General features: G+C 38.5%; 1 protein-coding gene across 7 annotated transcripts in view; it reads left to right on the top strand.

Moving 5' to 3' along the window:
* Positions 1-23214, top strand: part of PCSK5 (proprotein convertase subtilisin/kexin type 5) — a 463699-nt gene that overhangs the window by 177421 nt on the left and 263064 nt on the right. For all 7 annotated transcript variants that reach the window (XR_004272619.1, XR_004272620.1, XM_032290888.1 and 4 more), the window contains exon 8: positions 22941-23153. Coding sequence is in view for 5 of the 7 variants with exons in the window: in XM_032290888.1 (XP_032146779.1) it covers positions 22941-23153 (213 nt within the window). In the remaining 2 variants the exon portion in view is untranslated. The remainder of the gene's footprint in view (positions 1-22940; positions 23154-23214) is intronic.

Here is a 23214-nt window from a genome sequence, read left to right as displayed (position 1 = left end):
CCATATTCAGTAGCTAGTTTTACTGACAGGCTAGTAGGTATGTCATTGAATCAGAAGACATGAACCAACAATTTTCAAATTTCATTTTGCTGGGGAATCTTTCATTCAGTGGAAATCTTAACTGGCAGCTTAGTGTGTAAAAAATTTAAAATGTGGTGCTTTGGTTAAAAGAAGAGGAAAAAGGGGTTAAGATTAGAAATAAAATCATCTCAGAAAATTATTCAAATACATAGGAAGGTTATATTTAGAAATAATTTGGAGAAAATTTGCTTTATACTCAAAATAATTATGAAAGTAACCTATGCCTATTGTAACAGATTATACACAAATGAGTGTACAGATGAACTTAATAATAGATTTCTCCACCCAACTGGGTAACCACTGTTAAGAGTATAGGCTACACGTTTCCATGCTCTTGTGCATATTAACATGCAAACAGGGATTATATACTTCCACACATTACTATTTGCACCTAACAGTCTACCATGGGCATCCTTCCAGGGCAGCCCCTAAGAATAGAACTCATTTATTTATTTTTTAGAGTATACCATAATTAATTCAATATTCTATTGAAAATGTTTCAAGGTTTTACTTAGGAAAAAATGGAATTCAGTTTTAAATCAAACCATTTGTTTTTAGAGTGGAGGTAGTAACAAAAGAAATAACCATCAATAAGAATAATTTGTTTTTTGATTCATAGCACTGCACGTCTAAATATGGAAAAACAGTGGTGATGCATTTAAATGTGATGAAGTCAAAAATATACTGTTTTCGGGTGTTTAATATAAACAGGCTTTCGGGTTAGGCTAGGATTGAGCCCAATATTTGCCATTTACTTCTCTCTAACCTTGTATAGATCAAATTACCTCTCTGCTTCCATTATCTCATATAAGTTAGGGCACTAACAGTATTCACAGAGATGTAATAAGTGTGACATGAGATGATAATGCATATAAAGCAACTAGTATAATACCTGAAATATAAATGCATTTTATTTTTCAGAGAAAAGATGATGTCCTTCTACAAAACTTTAGATTTTTCCTCAGCCCATCATCCTTCTCTCCTATACTATTTCCACATTGCAGAGTTCCAGATGATTCCATTAAGTTACCTTTTGGGGTAGATTAAAAATAATATGATGCAGGCCAGATGCAGCAGTTCATACCTGTAATCCCAGCACTTTGGGAGGCCAAGGAGGGTGGATCACCGAAGGTCAGGAGTTTGAGACCAGCCTGGCCAACATGGCAAAACCCCATCTCTACTACTAAAAATACAAAAATTAACAAGGCGTGGTTGCAGGCATCTGTAATCTCAGCTATTCGGGAGCCTGAGGCAGTAGAATCACTTGAGAGGTTGCAGTGAGCCGAGATTGCACCACTGCACTTCAGCCTGGGTGACAGAGTGAGACTCTGTCTCAATAAAAAATAATAGTATGATGCAAGTCAACATAGCCTTCCTGAGCTCTGTACTGTCTCTTATTTTGTTCTTTCTATGTCTGTACACACCTTCAATTTCACTTGCCTTTAAAGCATATCTTCAATTTCAGTGAAATAACCTCTGGATATATAAATTCTGCCTAGTTATCCATGTTTGTAGCCCTGCATTTTGTTTGTATATTCCCAAAGGATGTTTCTCTAAATATCTATTAATATATAATTTAATATTTTAAGGAGTATATTTATCTTTCCCAGATTAAAGAAATCTTTACCTTGTTTCAAGGCATCAAGTGAGACAGTAAACTTTATATTTGATAGCATTCTCATTTACATTTTTGTATCATACACATTGTCAAAGACAAAATAATTGGATAAAAACTTAATACAATATTAGATTATAGGGTACAACAAAGAAATACATAAGTGATTTACTGTCTGAATTACTTAAGAAATGAAGAAATAAATAACTGATAAAATAATTCCTTCAGTTAGCTAGCTGAAGACCTACGCAGCAGACTAACATCACTCTGGCCTATTGGGGTTTTAACCATGTCACCTACAAAAGTGTAAGAATTGGAATTTATGTATTCATTATATTAAATTTAGTGAGGTCCCACTTTCTATATACTGTAGATAAAGGGGTGAAAAAGACATCTGCATTTTATATGTAATACATAAAAATTCCTACATTCTAGCAACAAGACAGGAAACAAGGATAGAAACAATCAAGACTACTTCAGCTGAGGATAAGTGTATGAATGAAAATAAACTAATTTCTGCTGAAGGAAGGCACAACTGCCTTAGTTAGTGAGGACAGAACATCCTCTTTGAGAAGGTGATATTTGAACAGAGACATAAATGATAACAAGCCAGTCATATAAAGAATTATAATAGGCAGAAGGAACAGAAAGAGCAAAGAACCCCAGGTAGGGAAAGATTTAGATGTATTTCTAGAACACAGTACTAATTTAGGTGTTGGGAGCAAGGTGGAACAGAAAAAGGGCAGAGGGAGATGTGTTGGAGGGGAAGGCGGGGGCCAGCTCAGCAGAGCTTTCTAAATCATGGCAGGCGTGTTCTGTTACAGGAAGCCATGACAGACTTTAAACAGAGTTGTGGCCTGACCTTATGCAATTTTAAAAGATCACTGCTGTGTAAACAGTAACTGTATTTGGGGTGACAGATGAAGAGGCAAGACTGGAAGACTGAAGTGGTCAGGGAGAATGCTGAACCAGGGTTGCAGCAGCATCAAAGACCACAGAAAAGATGAGGCACCAATAGAGAAGCCTGTCTCAAGAGAGATTTTCACAGAGGAAATAAAAACATTTTGCTCAGGGAGTCCAAGTATTGATTGCATCCATTCTTTCTGCAAGCTAATCAAAAATGTAGCAAATACTGAATTCCAAAATGTTTCCTATTTGTTTACTGTAAGATAAGAATTTGGCTCAAAGAATGTAATACTGTTTTCAAAGACTTTAACAAAATCAGAATTGATTCAATTTACAGCCCTTTTAGAATTAATGTGACAAAATTATATTAGAGAAACTATGTTAAACAAACTGTGTCACAGTTGACAACTTGCTCTTTCTCCTAAGGAATGTATTTGATTTGATGCTAAGTAGCTATAAAATTAAGTGCAAGAGTTAGAGTCATATAATTTGAGCTGCATACAATTCATAATAATAGCAACATTAACATTTAACATTTTGTCCAGTTTATTAATACTATAGTCATCTTCTAGGCCTTAAAATAAATGATAACATTTCATCTTCATGATAATCTCAAAAGATAGGTACAGTTCTTTCTATTTTTTTTCTTTTGAGACAGCCTTGTTGTGTCGCCAGGTGCCAGGCTGGAGTGCAGTGGTGCGATTTCAGCTCACTGCAACTTCCACCTCCCGGGTTCAAGCAATTCTCCTGCCTCAGCCTCCCAAGTAGCTGGGACTACAGGCACGCACCAACACGCCCAGCTGATTTTTGTATTTTAGTAGAGATGGGGGCCAACATCCCTATGTTGGCCAGGATGGTCTCGATCTCTTGACCTTGTGATCCGCCCGCCTTGGCCTCCCAAAGTGCTGGGATTATAGGTATGAGCCACCATGCCAGGCCGGTACTGTTTCATTTCAATTTATAGAGAGGGAAAACAGAAATTCAGCATAGCTAAAGAAGACAAAACACTGGCTTCAAAGAAATCTGGTAAATTCTGTTACATGTTGTTTTTATTTTATTTGACACATCTGACCTTCCACCTTTATCTGTGACCACATACTCTAGCTTCTGTTCTGTTACTGCGGTAAATTAATTGTTCATCTTCTGCCTAAGGCCACCTCCTCCATCTGTTCAGTGGACCCCATCCCATGTTGCCCCATCAAAGACCTGCTCAAAAAATTATTTTATCATCAAAATTTCTCTCTCAACTCTGTTATTACCATCAATATACGTTTGTACTGTTCATCTTCCTGTCTTAAAAGAACAAGAGGAGACTCCCTCTTTCGTCTTTTTAAAAATAGTTTCAACTTTATTTTAGATTCAGGGGTACTTGTTCAGGTTTGCTACATGGGTAAATTGTGTGATGCTGAGGCTTACCCAGGTAGTGAGTATAGTACCCAGCAGATGGTTTTTCAACCCATCCATGCCTTCCTCTCTCCTTTCCCCATTCCTATAATTATGTCCTTGAGTACCCAATGTTTAGCTCCCACTCATAAGGTAGAACATGCAGTATTTTATTTCTGTACCTGTGTTAATTTGCTTAGGATAATGGCCTCCGGCTACATCCATGTTGCTGCAAAGGACATGGTTTCATTCTTTTTCATGACTGTGTAGTATTCCATGGTATGTGTATACCACATTTTCTTTATCGAATCCACCATTGATTGGGTGCCTAGGCTGATTCCATGTCTTTGCTATTGTAAGTAGTGCTGCAATGAACATGAGTGTTTGTGTCTTTTTGATAGAACAATTTATTTGCTTGGGGTATATACCCAATCATGGAATTACTGGGCTGATCGGTAGCTCTGTTTTAAGTTCTTTGAGAAATCTCCAGCCTGCTTTCCACAGATGGTATCCCATTGTGGTTTTGATTTGCATTTCTCTGATTATTAGTGATATGGAGAATTTTTTCATGTTTGTTTTCTGCATGTATGTCTTCTGTTGAGAAGTGTCTGTTCATGTCTTTTGCACATTGCCTAATTGGATTGTTTTTTGCTTGTTGAATTATTTGCACATTGCTTAATCGGACTGTTTTTGCTTGTTGAATTATTTAAGTTCCTTATAAATTCTGGATATTAGACTTTCGTTGGATATGCAGTTTGTGAGTATTTTCTCCGTTCTGTGGGTTATCTCTTTATAGATAGTTTCTTTTGCTGTGCAGGAGCTTCTTAGTTTAATTAGATCCAATTTGTCAACTTTTGTTTCTGTTACAGTTGCTTTTGAGAACTTGGTCTCAAATTCTTTCCCAAGGCCCATATCCAGAATGGCATTTCCTAGATTTTCCTCTAGGATTCTTATAGTTTGACTTCTTACATTAAAATGTTTAATCCATCCTGAGGTAATTTTTGTACATGGTGAATGGTAGGTGTCCAGTTTCATTCTTCTATATAAGGCTAGCCAGTTATCCCAACACCGTTTATTGAATAAGGAGCCCTTTCTCTGTTGCTGTTTTTTGGTTGACTTTGTTGAAAATCAGATTGCTGTAGATGTGCGGCTTTATTTCTTGATACTCTTGTTATGTTCTGTTGGTCTACATGTCTGTTTCTGTACCAATACTATGCTGTTTTGGTTACTATAGCCTTTTAGTATCATTTTATATCAAGAAATGTAAGCCTCTGGCTTTGTTCTTTTTGCTTAGGATCACTTTGGCCAAAGGACTCTTTTTTTGGTTCCATGTGAATTTTTGAATAGTTTTTACTAGTTCTGTGAAAAAAATGACATTGGTAATTTGATAGGTAAAACATTGAATCAAAAGATTTCTCTGGGCATTATGGCTGCTTTAACAATATTGATTCTTCCAATTCATGAGCATAAAATGCTTTTTCCATTTGTTTGTGTCATCTTTGATTTCTTTTAGCAGTGTTTTCTAACTACTCTTGTAGACATCTTTCAACTCCTTGTTTAGATGTAGCCTTAGATATTTATTACGTGTCTGTGGCTACTGTGGGTGGATTGCATTTTTTTTTAATTGAGGTGAAATTCATTCTGTCACCCACACTGGAGTACAGTCACGTAATCTCAGCTCACTGAAACCTCTGCCTCCTGGGCTCAAATGATTCTCCTGTCTTAGCCTCCCAAGGAGCTGGGACTACAGACATGTACGACCATGCCCAGCTAATTTTTGTATTTTCAGTGGAGATGATGTTTCATGTTGGCCAGGCTGGTCTCAAACTCCTGACCTCAGGTGATCCATCCACTTTGGCCTCCCAAATTACTGGGATTACAGTTGTGAACCACCGCATCTGGCTGGATTGCATTCTTTATTTGGCTCTCAACTTGAACGTTATTGGTATATAGAAATGCTGCTGATTTTCATACATTGATTTTATATCTTGGAACTTCACTATAGTTGTTTATGGGTTTCAGGAGTCTTTCGGTGGAGTCTTTAGAGGATTTTCCAGGTATAGAATCCTATCATCAGCAAAGAGAAATAGTTTGACTTCTTTTCCTGTTTAGATGCTTTTTACTTCTTTCTCTTGTCTGATTGCTCTGGCAAGGACTTCCATTACTGTATTGAATAGGAGTGGTTAAAGTGGGCATTCCTGTCTTGTTCCATTTCTCAAGGGGAATGGTTCCAGCTTCTGACTGTTCGGTATGATATTGGCTGTGAGTTTGTCATAGATGGCTGTTATTATTTCTAGGTAAGTTCCTCTGATGCCTAGTCTGTTGAAGGCTTTTATCATGAAAGGTTGTCAGATTTTATTGAAATCTTTTTCTGTCTCTGTTGAGTTAATCATGCAGTTTTTGCTTTTCATTATGTTTATGTGGTAAATCACATTTATTGATTTGCATAGGTTAAATGAGCCTTGCATCTCAACTTGATCATGGTGTATTAGCTTTGATGTGTTGGCAGATTTGGTTTATCTCCTCCCTAACACTGCCTCAGTTCTCCTTTTTTCCCTTTGGAATGTAATTCCCTGAATCCATTGTCCCTACTTGCCATCCTCCAACTTTCTTATTTCATTATCTCTTAGAGCCACTGCTTCAGGACTCCACCCCTGCAATCCACTGCAGCTGGTTTTGTCAAGGTCACAGTGACCTCTGTATACAAAACCCAGTGCTTCTCTGAGCTCTCATCTAACTTGTGTTTTAAAAAGGCTTCCTGGTTTCCCCTATAAACAATATAACACACGCATACTCCGGCCCTTCAGAATCCCATCTTTGCAATTATTGTACCTCTTTCTATTGATCATTTCTACTTATCTAATTATCTCTTTAAGGCTTGTTCTACTGTATCCCAAATACCCACAACAGTATCTGGTACTCAGCAGGGGTTTAGTGAAGAAAGGATGAATGAATGAATGAATGTATGAGTGACTTCCATGCCAATTTGCTGCACGTACTGAGCTAATTTACTTAAGGATCACACTGGCATTGTTTTTGCTTAATATTCTAGAAATAAGTTATAAACATACATGGTATAGTATGGTGGTTAAAGTACTCAGAACCTGGATTTGGAAATATAAATTCCAGTACTTTCGTATCATGTTCAAGTTTTAGCCTCTCTGAGGATCATTTTGCCTTTCTATTAAAATGGAGCTAAATGCTAGTAAATGCTTTATAGTAATGTTTGAGGATTATATGATTAATTCCTGTGAAATATTCAGCAGAGCTCCTATAACAATGTAAAGTCTCTAAATATGTTATGAATCTTAATTATTATTATTTAAAATGGGCAGAGGTAATAAAAACAAAATACTGATTAATCATGCAAAATATAAAAATTTTTGTTCTAAATCTCATGTTGCTGAATAATCCTTATAGAAGGTAATTATATACTCTTGAGATTATTATAAACAAATGGCCTATAGAAGTGGGAAAAATATCTAAGATAGTATTTTCTAAAGCATATGGCAGAGACCACTAATTTAATAAAATACTAGGCAAAGGGGTTGGGGGTAGAGAGATTTTACTGTCAAGTATACTTAAGAAACACCACTTATTATATGCTCCTTTTGAAGATTTAAAAGCATATTAAGGCCAGGCACAGTGGCTCATACCTGTAATCCCAGCACTTTAGGAGGCCGAGGCAGATAGATTGCCTGAGGTCAGGAGTTTGAAACCAGCATGGCCAACATGGTGAAACCCTGTTTCTACTAAAAATATAAAAGTTAGCTGGGTGTGGTGGTGGACGCCTGTAGTCCCAGGTACTCAGGAGGCTGCAGCAGGAGAATGGCTTGAACCCGGGAGGCAGAGGTTGCAGTGAGCTAAGATCACGCCTTTAGATTCTAGCGCGGGTGACAAGAGCAGAAACTCTCTCAGGAAAAACAAAACAAAACCAGCATATTCAGGGCTCTGAGAAGTCCTGTAGTAAAAAGATGCATTTAACCAAGATTCTCAGCTTTAACTACATGGAAGCTTTTCTTTTTATTACTTTTTTGGATTGCTTTTAAATTTTATTTTATTTTAAAATTTGCAAAATTACTTTTTGAAATTCACCTAAAGTCATTAGGCCTCTAGAATCAGAACAATGGAACTAGAAATAGTATTAGTGGTTAATTCTGTCAACATCTGTGTATTCCCTCAAGTGTTGAAAGCACTCCCATTTACCCAGTCTCCCTTCCTAAAACCTGAGACTTCTTTCATTGCTCATGCTAGTCATCTGGTAAGTCTTGCATGTACTGTTTCCTAAAACCTTATGAAATTTGTCTTCTTGTTCTCACAGTTAAAAACAACATCTCTCATACAGACTTCCACAGTAGCATACTTCCCAAACTTCCCAGCTTCAGCTTCAACTTTCAATTCTGCCTGAATACTGCAGTCAATGAAGTATTTTCATATGCAAATCTTGTCATTTTTTTCCTCTTTAAAACTGATCACTGCTCCTTATGACTGACAAGGAACATCCTAGGCTTCTTAGTAGAGGATGTAGGTTCCCTTGAAGGTTCTTTCTCAGTTTTGCCAGGGTCTCAGAATTGAAATTGTACAGGTCATCTTAGAAAAGAACAGTTTAAAAGTTTTGTCTCATTCAGACTTACATAGCTGCATTTACCATGGTGAGACTTTGGCTTGGCTCCTTGGCGTGACTGGCGTAGCGTCCTCTCAGGGAACATTCTTGGCTTCATTTTCCCAGTCAGTCCTAAATAGGAAAATTATTTTCTAATACAAGTGAGTGAGTTGACAATGTTTGAGCTGTAGATGACTCCAGGTTTTGTGTCAGAATACGAAGCTAAGACCCTAAAGTTTTCTATGATTGATTCTTTCTTCATTCATTTATTCCTGGTTGCATTGAGGAGACATTCACTGAGGGGTTATAATATTCCAGGCACTTTTCTAGATGGTAGGGAAAGATGAATAGCACTCAGCCGTTGTCTTTGGGGAGCTCACTGTATAGTGATGAATACATGCTCTAAATAAAGTGCAAGTAAAACTCCCCAAGTCCCTTCAGTTTACAGAATCTGGTAAGCTAGGGCAGAATAAACAGCTCACAATAAGAATACTTACTGTAGCACAGTCTAGTTGCCTTGGAATCATCTTTTTTGCCCCATTTGGATTATTAAACTTTAATAACACTTGGTGCAATTGATATTCATCAGCAGGTGTCTAATATCGATGTCATTTTACAACTTCCTGACAAGTGTGTTTAGTAACATTTTTAGAAAAAGAAAAAAAACTTGAATCTTTTTCATAATCAGAAAAGCCTATTTAAGGTTACCCGTATTTCCATTATTATTTTACTCAAGAAATATTTTTTAAGGCTGGGTGCAGTGGCTCACGCCTGTTATAACAGACTCTGGGAGGCAGGCGGATCACTTGAAGTCAGGAGTTTTAGACCAGCCTGGCCTACATAGTTAAGCCGCATTTCTACTATAATACAAAAATTAGCCAGGCATGGTGGCACATGCCTGTAATCCCAGCTATTCAGGAGGCTGAGGCAGGGGGATCACTTGAACCTGGGAGGCAGATGTTTCAGTGAGCTGAGATTGGGCCACTGAACTCTAGCCTGGGCAACAGAGCAAGACTCCATCTCAAAAAAAAAAGAGAACTATTCTTAAGTACCCACTATATGCCAAGCACTGGTTTGGCATTTATCTTAGTCTTTTTTTCTGGAGAAATCATGCAGGTTTTTTGTAGATATTTTAGGAGCACAGCTTATAGGGTTTGCTTTGTCATTTTATCTACAAGTATACTTTGAAGTTCAAGTCATTTTTCTTTGAGCTTCTTCAGCTTTAGTAATGTCAATTAAAGCTTTCCAATGAATTCTACCAGAACAGAGCCATTGTCTAGGATGCTCAAGAAGAGTCAGTGCAATCAGGATCATTGGCCCCTCCTCTCTCTGTTGAAACTGTGGACCATCCTCACTCTATTGTATTTAGGGGTCCAGATAGAAACCAGGACATTTGATAGACATCTATTGGCATATGTCTGACTGTTTAGTCTCTTAGGAAGACTGTGATTATTATTTTTCCTTCCCATTATTAATTGCCTTTTCAATTCACCAGATTTTAAAACTGATGGGATGTGTGGAGTGTTTGCTAAAAGCAACAATTGCTTGTACAAACACACAAGTAAACATACACATATTTCCCCACCCTTAAATTAAAAGCATATGTTCACCAGGAGGGGAGAGAAGAGGTATAATGATCTTCTATAATAACACAGTAATAATCATAATAAACGTAACCAGTTCCATCCAGGAGGGATATGTTTTTGTCTAATACGCACCCAGCTATAACAGGATTGGTACCAGTTTGCATTTTAATAAATGACAGACTGCTGTTAAACTAGTTGGTAAATGTGAAACTTTGGAATAATATATAGCTAGGCAGAAAGAGAAGGGAGCTTATTTAAAAATTGGTTCCACTTAATGAAAATTGACTTTAACTGGGATTTGCTTTAGAAGTTCTCCCTCAAGATTTAACTACATCCTGATGGAATTCTATGTATTTAGAACATTAACAAAGCTAAGACATGGTTTGCCGAATGTACCCAATATAATATCCATTTTGGAAACAAAGCATGTATGTTTTTCATAAATACCTGTGTGGTTTCACATTATTTAATTACACAAACTTATCTGACATCCAAGAATCAAATTTAGGTAACTATATTAATGTGAACTGTTGTGCATTTTTATGGAGAGGAACACAAATCTATTCTAACCTTGTGAGGTGCAATTTAAAATTTTTATTACCATCTTGTTTTCAATTTTAGTTTACAGGTCCATTAGTAACTGTGTGGGCAGCTTAAACCAACTTTTGCAAATCCTATTCTAAATCCCTCTGTTAGACTATTCTGCTCCTAGATTGATCAGTTATCAACAACAGTCCTTTGTTCTTTTGGTTTGGCTTGTTCTGTTTATAGTTACTGCTGGGCTACCTGGGAGGTAAGTTAACCCCTCCTCACAAGAGTGCTTTAGTATAGTATGGGTGTCACTGTTAAGGGAAGATTAAAAATCATATAGGGATTAGATTAGGTCAAGTTCAGGTCTCTCCTAATCTTTAATTGCTATGATTCTAAACATAGATTTCAGAAAGTTGATAGGGAGAAAAGACAGATCAGTTTTCTTCAACATAACGTGGCAGAAATCGGAAAAGAAAAACCACTTTGTAATAAACAAGGGCCCATTGAACTCACTTGATAGTATCAAATGATTTTAAAGTATATATGGCTTAGACAGCAGATTTGTTTTTCCACTTCACCTGAGCTTGCATTCCTCACCTCATGTTTGATGAAGACAGTCAAACCTAATAGTTAACTGTGAACATTATTATAACGCCTGAAGCCAGTTGAAGTAGGCATGGGCATGAGCCTCACAGGAACACTCAGCTTATTGATTTGTAAACTGAGTCTTGGCAAAGTAAGGCAACATGGCGAGTAAGAAGCATGACCATGGCACTCTTTGCTACCATGCTTTATGCAATAGACTTTCCTGTCGAGTGGGTCACGTGGGCCCATCTGTTCACACTCAGCTCCCAGTCAACTGTAGCTGAACTGTGGTCACAAAAGTGAGCACTGCAACAAAGATCTCTCTCTTCTGTGAGTTCCTGGGGAACTGATCATCCAGGTAACTGATTTGGCATCTCCCTGAACCCCACTGTGTGGTCTGTTCTCTTCCACTTCGTCCTTGGATGAGGCCTGCAATGGTATAGAGAGTCCCTCTCTTGCCCGGTTTGGTTACTGCCTAGCTATTTCACCTGAGACAAATTATCAGAGCTTCTGCTTCCCAGAGAAAAGGCTATGTATGATAGGACTTGCTTTACAGAGCGACGGTGAAGGCTGAATGACATTGCACATGTGAAGTGTCCAGTCCTGTAGTGGGCTTCTTTTCAAAGAAAGGACCACATTGAATGGATCTTTAAGGATCCCCAAATAGTCACTACGGTGTCTTGTAAATAATGAGAGCCTGATAACAGCTATAATATTCTCTAAAGCGTAATTTGTTGTAATTAAGACAGGATTGTGTTCATGGGTAGGAAATGGAGAGGGCTGATCTTCTCTATTTCAGAAACTCTAAACTCTATTTAGAGTTACTCTGTGGTGTAAGATGGAGATTATTACTTCATATCGTACAGGCATGTGACACAGTTCAGGCCCCATGCTGTGCTCTCAATGAGGGTAGCTTACCCTTGCAGACTTGAGCTGGCACTTGGAATCACTTCACAGTGAGAAATTTCATAAACTAGAGCTAACTTAGAGAAGAGTATGAACTTTTCGTTATTGCTGGAATATTCTATCCTCTTTTCCAAATGCCTGTCCAAATATTTACAGTAAGTTCCTTTCATACCTCTGTTGATAATAAATGTGTTTATTCTCTATGAAAGGAATTTTTCACATTTTACCTCTTCCATATACATTTAAAGGTAATACACATTTCTGAGCATTTCAACATTGGTAATCCATGTTAATATTGGAAATGTCCTTCTCAGTTTCATAAACTTGGCTCTTCTGAAAGGCTGAGCATGGTTTTGCCTTGGCTCTAGGATGAACCAGGTTGTAAAAAGTTTTGGCAGATATGAGAATAGCTTTCCTTCTCCCAAAAATGGGGATGCTGAGATGGTGGATGTACCTAGAACAGCTGTGTTGGTGCTAGTCATTATTGATTGTAGTTATTTCAGAGAGCATATGAGATGTACATTTATTTTCTTAGCTGCTTGGAATGAGGAATTGAGAAACCTAGTCTGCCTGCCCCTCTTTCCAGCCAGTGTGAGATGCCCCTACACAATGGGAAAACAGCTTGTACAGGGGCGCAAAGCATGGAGGATGCAGGAGTGACCAGAAGTGAATCACCTGAGTCTTGCTGAGGCATCTGTGAGTCAGATAAGATGACGGCTGAGAAAAAAACAGAACTGACCAATATCGATTGACCACAGATGGACTGTTAAAGTAGATGATTATTTGGGAATTGTTGATTGGCAAATGAGATAAGGTAGAAGGGAAGGTGGTGGTGGTGGTTTTTTGGTTTTTTTTTTGTTTTTTTTGTTTTAATTTTCTCAAACTCACTACTGTTAAGCATGTTTTCCTAAACAAGTTGTCAAGTATTTTTAGGAACACCTAGTGTCAGTACTGTCAGGGGAAATCAGCATTGGATGAGGCAAGACTGAGTGCATTCTGGTCCCATCCCTGCCTCTAACTGGCTCTGGTAACTTCATTTCCTTAGTTTCTTTATGTAGGAATGTAGAATTATACTGAATGAACCTCTTATGTGTCCAACATTACATAATATCCACAGGACATTATTCACCTCCAAAATTTTATTATTTGAAGTTCCTGAATGTACAGAATATCTAAAGGTTAATTGAAATAGAATTCTTTGTATGCCAGCATGTTTATTTCCATTGGTAAACACACCTAGTTTTTATTTCTTCACAGATATTCTAATCTTTCTCCACGTAAGACTGTTTTTCTTCTTCCAGTTATGCTGTAAAAATAGAGTAAAAGAAATCTACACGATATTGATATTGTTGTCAGGAGCCAAGGATCACACCAACTTGTACACTGTTGTGATAAAGTTAAAAAGCTGTGTTAAGTGCATAAGCTCTCAGCGTCAATCAACCCTTAGGAAGAAAGGGCATCTCTGATAAGGAGATTGAATCTACTAAGCCTTTAGTGAGTTGATGCTCTACCAAATTTATATTCTAGTAGATATGGTGGATAAGTAACTCAATTTTTTTCTTTCTATTTACACAATAAACATAAAATTAGCTAATTATAGGGAACCTGAGGGTAGGCAAGTTCTGTATTTGCAGCACTGATTCATTGTCCTTGACACTTGTCTTTGACCACCTTATTCACCATTTCCTAGTGTCACTTTAGAAAACTGACCTGAAGTCCCTAAATTCAATGCAACATGCTGTCCATTCATGGAGTAGGACTTGAACAATATCATGAAAAGACCCTAAAAGTATCTTATAAGTGGCATTTAAAATTTTGTCATTTGCAACTGCTCCTGTCATTATTGGGCTCTCTATTTTTTTGAAAGTGAAGTTGACTGCATTTGATAAGCTCAGGAAGCATCTAAAATGGATTTTCATTTGTGAATGGTAAAACTAATGTGATTGCTAATAACTGCATCTGATAATTTCAGTGCATCATTAAAAAGTCAAAAGAACATAAAAAATATATTGGCTTAGTGACCTGCTGTGTACACAGAAAATACAGACTACCTGGTCTGGGGTTGAAAAGATAGATTGGTGAGGTTGAGATAGGGAGTGAAGTCACACCACATAAGAAATGGCAATAAGACAGAAATGAGCAGAAATAGGTTACTATTCACAAAAGCCTTCTTTGCTCCAATTTTCTCACTAAAGAAATAGAAAATAACTGCATTTGTATTTCTCACCTCTCTTATCAGCCATCCTTTGAGTGTTTAAGTAGCATAGAATGTGAATAATGAAGATCCTCTTGTACAGTGTTCTTTGGAAGCCGGTCTGTGGATGTTTAGACAACCCTTCCTCGGAGTCTCTCTTAGGCTGCATGGGCAGGGCTGGCAGCTGACAGGCTAAAGCAGGTGCATAAAGATGGAGACCAGTAGCAGGGCCAGGAACTGGGCTGCGAGAAGCGCTGGACATCAGCAGGTGCTGGTAGAGGGCACTCACTGGTGGTTGGCTGGTTCCTGAGATCAGCTTTAGGGAGCTGTTACTTTCCATTGGTAAGCATTTTCAATCCTGGAATTTTTGCTTGGAAACAAGCGGAATTAATGAACTGTTTACTCAAATCACCAAATAAATAATGCATAATTAATGACAGTTTGATTAAAATATGTATGATAGTATATGTCTCTGTTTACCTTAGTTATTCTGAGAGCACAATTATGAATTATTCTAAGTGTAGAAGCAGAACAAGAGAAACCTAGATACTCTCTACATTGGACAAAACATCTCATATTGTCTCATTCAAGTTACTTGCGGGTTTTTTGAGGGGCTGGACCACCTTATTCCCTGAGTCTAACTCAATTCCATATAATTAATTTTCCTAACCTCAGTTCCATTTTACTTGGATGAACTGATTGAAAAAACAAGTCTGGGGCTTAAGTAAGCTGTTATCCCGTAGATGTCTTAATACACATTTACCATGACTACATTATCTCTGTGCATCTCAAAGAACACTTTTTCCCATCAAGTTATACCAGTTTAGTGTGTTTCTAACATTAGGATATATGTTATCAAAAAGTTATTTAAATTGCTTAAAGAAGCAATATGTTTTAGAATTCTGGAACAAATGTTTTGTGTGAGTGCCACAGAAAACAATAGTTTTTAAAGGGGGTTTTGGTGGTGTTTCTGAGGTTTTTTAATTCTGTTTTTTTGTTTTGTTTAGTTCATCTTTATGTTTCTAGGCGAATCTGTTTCTTTCAATGATCCCTGTTCTATAAAGCAACAAAATTTATTTCGGAAATGCTAGTCAGAATGTCCTTGAGCTTTAAAAATAGGAACAGTTCTTTATTTCTTAGATACTAAGTAATTAGTAGTAAGTGTCCTTCTCTCTCTCCAGCTTCTTCCCTTTATCCTTGAATGTCCCTTTATCCAGAGAATATGGAGGATGGAATAACCATGGCATATGGAAGAGCTTACAGAGAGAACTGTGTTCTTTTCTTCCTGAGAGGAGGAATATCAAAAAAGATGGGGAGAGGAATGGCAAGGGGCTTTGATAAGCTGGGTTTTGAGGCGGTGCTTGGAAGACATCACGAATGAAGTGCCGAAGTTGTTCTGTTGCGTCTCTTCGAGTTGGCATATACAGGTCCGGAGGTTCTGATCAGACCCAAGGTCTTGACCTCTTGTCTCTACCACGTCCTAGTTATATGATACTGGGCCCATTACTTAATGTTATCAGTTTTCTAATCTGGAACAATCCATTTAATACTGCCTGCTTTGCTGGTGTTGCTCTAAATTTTGCTCTAAATTATCTAATAATATGTGAAGCTTCTAGCACAAAATCTAGCCACATATTAATATATATTATATCCTACTCCTTTTTAAATGACAGGAAACCTATATCAATTATTCAGGACCTTTTAGAAATACTTACTGAGCAATATAGGAGAAGAAAGTAATACTAAAATACCAAATAAAACCTAACTGCACTGACTAAAAAGTAATCACACTATTTTAAAGAAAGAAATTTAGTTTCATCATATGCTAATGTTCTCAAAACGTGGCTTGGAGTGTATGATTTAATTGGTAATCCGGCATAAAGTGACCTTTACTGACCTTCTGAGCCACAGGAAATCCAATTCTTTTCTGTCCTTTAATAATAATGCCTATAGGGTAATACAAATTGATTTTCATAGAGCATTCATGAGAAAAAAAATGCACATTTACTTACAAAGAGTATTTACAGGTTGTTCAAATGGATCCTGCATGGATTCCACAATATATTTCGCCTTAAGTTAACTAACTTTTAACGGAACATTCAATTAAATTGAAGGGATTTTTCTTTTTTTGCCATGCAAAGCCATATTTAAATAGCCAGTTGCAATCACACTGCTTCACCAAGCTAGAAAATGTCATGATTGCCCACACTTTAGGAAAATATATGCCTTAAGATTACTCTTTTCATAGTACTCCGTGTACCCCCACTTCCCCCTGCATCTCGCATTAAGACTTAATTCTCACATTACTTTTTTTTCGGAGAAATGTCCAGATTTTTAGTTTTTTCCAATGTTTTGGCTTCTGGATATTTCATATGAATGGAAACCCCCTGTGCCTCTGTAGGAAATGTATCTTTGAATTGCTTATTGTTTAGGATTAACCCCATAGATGTTTTAGCTGCTCACTTGAATTTATGGGCATTTCCAGCCCATAAATTCAGTCTGTGTATTTCTGGGACTTCAATCATAAACCATACTCACAGGAATAAAGGTCAGATTGCCTCATGGGTAGAATGATGGCAGCCTCTGTGTTCTGTGGCAGAGCACACAGAATCCAACGTGGGGCAGGCCATTGTTCTCTTCCTCTCTCCTCCTATTAGTCAGCCTGGGCTCCTGGAACAAAACACCACAGACTGGGTGGCTTAAACCAGAGGTCCTCGACATTTTTGGCCCCAGAGACCGATTTCATGGAAGTCAGTTTTTCATGGAACGGGGGATTGGGAGGTGATTCAAGCACATTACATTCATTGTGCACTCTGTTTCTCTTAGTATTACACCGTAATATAAAATGAAATTATACAACTCACCATAATGTAGAATCATGGGAGCCCTGAGCTTGTTCTCCTGCAACTAAATAGTCCCGTTTAGGGGTGATGGAAGACAGTGATAGATCATCAGGCATTAGATTCTCATGAGAAATGCACAACCTAGATCCCTCACATGCACAGTTCATAAGAGGGTTCAAACTCTTATGAGAATCTAATGCCAGAGCTGATCTGACAGAAAGTGGAGCTCAGGCAGTAAGTGAATGATGGTGAGTGACTGTTAATACAAATGAAGCTTCGCTTGCCCACCCACCACCCACCTCCTTCTGTTCATGGCCGGGTTCCTAACAAGCCACAGACCAATTTCCTTTGGGGACCTCTGGCTTAAACAAGGGAAATTCATTGTCTTACAGTTCTGGAGGCTGGAAGGCTGGAAGTCCAAGATCACAATGCCTGTACAATTGGGTCCTGGCTCTCCTCGGCTTGCAAACAGCCACCTTCTGGCTGTGTCTTCACATGGCCTTCCCTCTGTGCCCACACCCTGAGACAGAGACAGAGACAGAGACAGAGAGAGGGAACTACAGAGCCAGAGAGAGCTCTGGCGTCTCTTCCTCTGTTTATAAGGACACCAGTCCTGTGGGGCCCCATACTTATGACCTCATTTAAGCTTAATTGCCTCACTGAAAAACCTTCTTCCAAATAAAGCCACTTTGCTCTTCAGGGCTTCAGCTTCATTGCTTCAGCATATGACTCTGGGGGAATACAATGCCATCCATGGCACACCTTCAGGACAATTCCAGTGTCTCCTGTTTAACCCTTAAGATCTCTTCTCTCCTTCTCTTCACGAGCTCTATGCCTGCGGACACTGATCTCTACTCCCAGGTCCACTGGCTTCTGATGAGATTTGGCCAGTGAGGAACATTGGCAAGAAATTGGGAGTGTAAGAGGAGGAGATTGAGGGCTCAGGTATGCATTCACCTGCCCGCAGCCTGTAGGGCCCACACAGGCTAGCGTGTCCCCTGACCACCTTCTGTTAGCGCCCCTGTCTCCAGCTCCATTGACTCCCCTCTCTCTCTGTGCCCTTTCAGGCCTGGGAATGGTTATTGACCCTACACTGTCTTTCGAGGTTTTCCTTCACCATGCTCCATTACAAAGTAATTCCCTCAAATTATCTGTTCAATACAAGGACATCACCTCTGTCTGAAAGGGACACTTTCAGGGCAGCAGCACCCCACTGTCCTCTCAACTCAGGACTCTCTCAACCCAGTGGATCCCCAAAGAGCCCCTTAGCAATGCCATTGCCCCTCGTTAGTGGTGTCTTCTATGAGTGCTGCTGGAAAAGAATGACCTGTGTTCTCACTTCTGAGGGAGTCCCCCCTCAGGGTGGGATTGCAGGCAACTCGGGGGTTTGAAACTACATCCTGCCCTTTGAGGGCAAGGCATGCATCCATCCTTTATCAGTTCTAATCCTACCACCAAGTCTAGAAAGAACTTGAGGACTGCTCTGCTCTTATATCCCAAGGCCAAGCTTCAATGAAGACATGGGCGATTTGACCAGAAAGGGTGCAATAACGATTAGCCTTCTTTTTGCCCAAAAGAAGTCTATTGTAAGGATTAATAGCTCAGGGTGTGGCTCCAGTCAATTTTCAAGGTCTGGCATTTTCTTTTTTTGTTTGTTTGAAGACAGTCTTTCTCTGAGCTCTGTTGCCCAAGCTGGAGTGCAATGCTGTGACCATAGCTCACTGCAGCCTCGACCTCCTGGGCTTAAGTAATCCTCTCGCCCAGCCTCTCTAGAAGCCAGGAACACACACATGGCACCATGCCCAACTAATTTTTTATTTTTTTCCTAGAGACAAGGTCTCGCTCTGTTGCTCAGGCTTGTCTCTAAGTGCTGGGATTACAGGCGTGAGCCACTGCACCCAGCCCCTTAGTGAGCAATTCTGAGAGACCAAGTTTGCTGTCTATAAAATGATGATAATGTAAACTTGGGTTGTGCAGAATAATGTTTGTAGAGCGGTTGGCGCATAGAAGGTTTTTTAGAAATGTTAGCTTCTGTCGTTTTTAGTACAACCAGTGGATCTTCTATGAGTAAAACCCCTTTTGGCCATAACGTAAAATTATCTTTTAAGAATTGAATCTGTGTTTTCCCTCTTAGTAGTGGAATTAATGTGTTTATTTTTATTTATTTATTTTTGGGGGAGAATATTTATCTTGTTTATTCATATTCTGTGAAATGAAAACAAAACAAATTATATTTCAGAATTTTTATGTGGGTGAAATAAAGTGTTGAATGTAGAAGCTCTATGTAGATTATTATCAAATAAGATATTATGGTATTTAATACTGATTATATAAATTTAAAAAAACTTAGTTCTTTTTTAAGGCATTTTACACAAAAGGCACAAAGGTATTTATTATTTAATGTAGACCATATTTCCTTCAGCCTGAATTCTATATTTGATCATTCATTTTTCTTTTTGAAGATTTAATTCTTTTTTTATTTTTATAAAAGTAATACATGGTCATGGAAGATTGACATAAAAAAGAAAATAAAAATACTTTATGTAATTGAAAAATATTCAGTTACATTGTCACTTTATAGTATGCATCTAAATTTATGCATATAGATTTCTGTATATACACACCTTTTTTGTCTTGCCCTTTTTTTTTTTGAGACGGAGTCTTACTCTCTCACCCAGGCTGGAGTGCAGTGGCACAATCTTGGCTTACTGCAACCTCTGCCTTCCAGGTTCAAGCAATTTTCCTTGCCTCAGCCTCCAAAGTAGCTGGGATAACAGGCATGTGCCACCACACCTGGCTTATTATTATTATTATTATTTGTATCTCTAGTAGAGATGGGGTTTCACTATGTTGGCCAGGCTGGTCTCCAACTCCTGAACTTGTGATCTGCCTGCCTCAACCTCCCAAAGTTCTGAGATTACAGATGTGAGCCACCATGTCCAACCCCCCACCCCCTTTTTTTTTTAAGCTACAGGGTCTTGTTCTGTCACTCAAGCTGGAGTGCAGTGGAGCAATCATAACTCACTGTAGCCTCACACTCCTGGCTCCAAGCAATCCTTCCACCTCTCCAAAGTAACTGAGACTACAAGCATACAGCACCACACCCAGCTATTTATTTTTAATTTTTTGTTAATATGTGGTCTTACCCTATTGCCCAGGCTGGTCTCTAACTCCTGGCCTCAGATTATCGTCCTGCCTTAGCCTCCCAAAGCACTGGGATTACAGGTGTTGACCACTACACGGAGTCTACACGCATTTTTTCCTAAATTGAGACTGCTATATCATTTTGTATCCTATGTTTATAACTACATTATCACAAAAGTATTTTCTAAATATTTTCTTATTAAATATTTTAAAAATCAAGTTACTTTTTAAAGATAGTTTAATTGAATTTTATACATGGGCACTGTCATAATTTTACATACATGTATATACACATATGCTTGTGCTTGTACAATATATGCTTTTCATTGTTTTGTGGGTCTTTGTCTATCATCTGTTATGGCGCTGTTTAAATTGGGTGGGTTTTTGCGTAATCTTATATGTGCTCTGTTGATCCATCAGGTGAGGCCCAGTGGGACCCTGAGTTTTGCCTTTAGCACAGCCCGTCAGTGTCTGTTAGAGAGAACATATTGATGATGAGTTAGAGCATTCTTTCTTTCCATTTGGTTGGTGTTCTGTCTCTGAGATCTAGACATGGGTTTGCACCATGGTGTCTCAGTCTGACCACCCCCACCATAGCAATGTATAATCCCTCCTGGAGAATAACATAGCATTGAACAAAATTCTCAGTTTGTGGTGGCTTTGTGATTTCTGCACCTTTCTCTATATATCATGAATATTTTGATGGGACGTTGAGGGATGGTAAACCAGGCCCAGCTGTCTAGCAGCAATAGCAACTGAAAGTTTATCCCCTTCTCTCTTCTTGAATATTTCCAATTCCTGGGTAATCATAAAACATTTTTTCCAAGTTCAAGGACAAAAAGAAATGAATGTTCAGGTCTATCAAATCATGTCATAAATATTCTGTTCCTTGAGGATTCAAGGTCTGGAAGAGTTTATCACAGATACTCCAGACTTTGTTGTCTCTTTTGCTTTGACTTTTTTCAGAAATTCTAAGACAGCATCCCCCAAATGCTTTTCCTTCCACCTGGTGACCAGAAAGTTAGGGCCTAGAAGGAAGGGTCTTCGCCATCACCTGCTTTGTGGCTTGAGTTCTCACTTCCTCATACACAATGATGGATTTGACCTAGATGTTCTCCAATGTGCCTTCTAGCTTTAAAATTGTAACATTTCTTAGGGATTCCGCTATAGCTATTCCCAGAAATACTCTTTATTTTTGCTTAATTCCCTGTTTTCTCCTGCAGACATCATTTCACATGTATGTCTGTATTCTACTTTGCTTCTATTTCTTATTATTGAGGACTTCAAGAAATTCTTTTTTTTTTTTTGAGATAGAGTCTAACTCTGTCACCCAAGCTGGAGTGCAATGACATGACCTTGGCTCAGGGCAATCTGCAACCTCTGCCTCCTGGGTTCAAGCAATTTTCATGCCTCAGCCTATTGAGTAGCTGGGATTACAGGTGTGTGCCACCATGCCTGGCTAATTGTCATATTTTAAGTAGAGATGGGGTTTTCCCATGTTGGACAGGCTAGTCTTGAACTGCTGACCTCAGGTGATCTGCCCAACTCAGCCTCCCAAAATGCTCAGATTACATGCATGAGCCACCATGCCCAAACAAGAAATTATTTTAGTTATTTTTAGCTACCAGGTTTTGGCATGAAGAATGTGACACTGTCTTCTATCATTCTAAGAAAATGTTAATGAACCTGTGGTCACATAAGTGTGGAAAAGTTACTTTAGACTGTGTTCTGCTCTTAGAATTTTGCAATAAGCATTCATTTATTAAAGGTTCTTAGAGATTTTGCAATAAAGAGTCTCACTTAATTTTGTTTAACTCAGGGATTTCCAAACATATGTGACCTTGAAATCCTTTTATTTATGGTAGCATCCATTAACATCCCTCAGTAATTCGTGTCTACACCACGCATGGGGAGATCGGTTCTATGGAAAGAAATGCACAGTTAGTACTTGCTTCTGACACTCACTGACAGTGCGATTTAGCACAGAGGCATAACCTCTCTATACCTCATACTCCTCAGATGTAAACGAGGGTGCATTATAGCACCTAATTCACGGCGGATTTGAAGGTTTTAAACAATAGTACATAACTGTGGTAATTACAACTAATAATATCCCAACTCTCAGGTCTCACTGTTTGGGTTCAAATTTGGCTCTACCATTTATTGCTTATGACGTTAGGAACAATTACTTAACTTCCTTTAAAAAATTTTTTTTAATTGAATTACTTCTGTACCTCTGTTTCTCTACAGCATAATGGGGACAGGAATTGTGCCAGCCTCACAGGGTTGTTGAAAGAATTCAATCCAGTTCATGTAAAACGCTTTGAATTGTGCTTGGTCTGTAAAGTTTAGCCATTTTGGTCATCATGTGTGTTGTTATAACTTTTCTGACCGTTTTAGTCTATAAAAGCAGCTCCTCTTCATTCCCAAAAGGCGCTTAAGCCCAGCATATTAAGATAGCAACACACCCCACCTGCAGATACACGATTTGGCTCAGTTGATGTTGACCTCTTCATTTAGAGTAATTTCACACCATCATTTAGCTTTCTCTGTTTGTGCACAGGGGCGGAGAGGACTTGGTTCCGTGTTTGTTTGGGCATCTGGAAATGGCGGAAGGAGCAAAGACCACTGCTCCTGTGATGGCTACACCAACAGCATCTACACCATCTCCATCAGCAGCACTGCAGAAAGTGGAAAGAAACCTTGGTACCTGGAAGAGTGTTCATCTACACTGGCCACAACCTACAGCAGTGGGGAGTCCTACGATAAGAAAATCGTACGTGACATTTGCATGCCCATCACAATCTGTTTATTTAATGTTCAAATACAAAGGGAGA

The sequence above is a fragment of the Sapajus apella genome, unplaced genomic scaffold (assembly GCF_009761245.1).
Source record: "Sapajus apella isolate SASKATOON/1434 unplaced genomic scaffold, GSC_monkey_1.0 scaffold24, whole genome shotgun sequence".
Taxonomy (NCBI): domain Eukaryota; kingdom Metazoa; phylum Chordata; class Mammalia; order Primates; family Cebidae; genus Sapajus; species Sapajus apella.
This window is presented reverse-complemented; position numbering and strand designations above follow the sequence as displayed.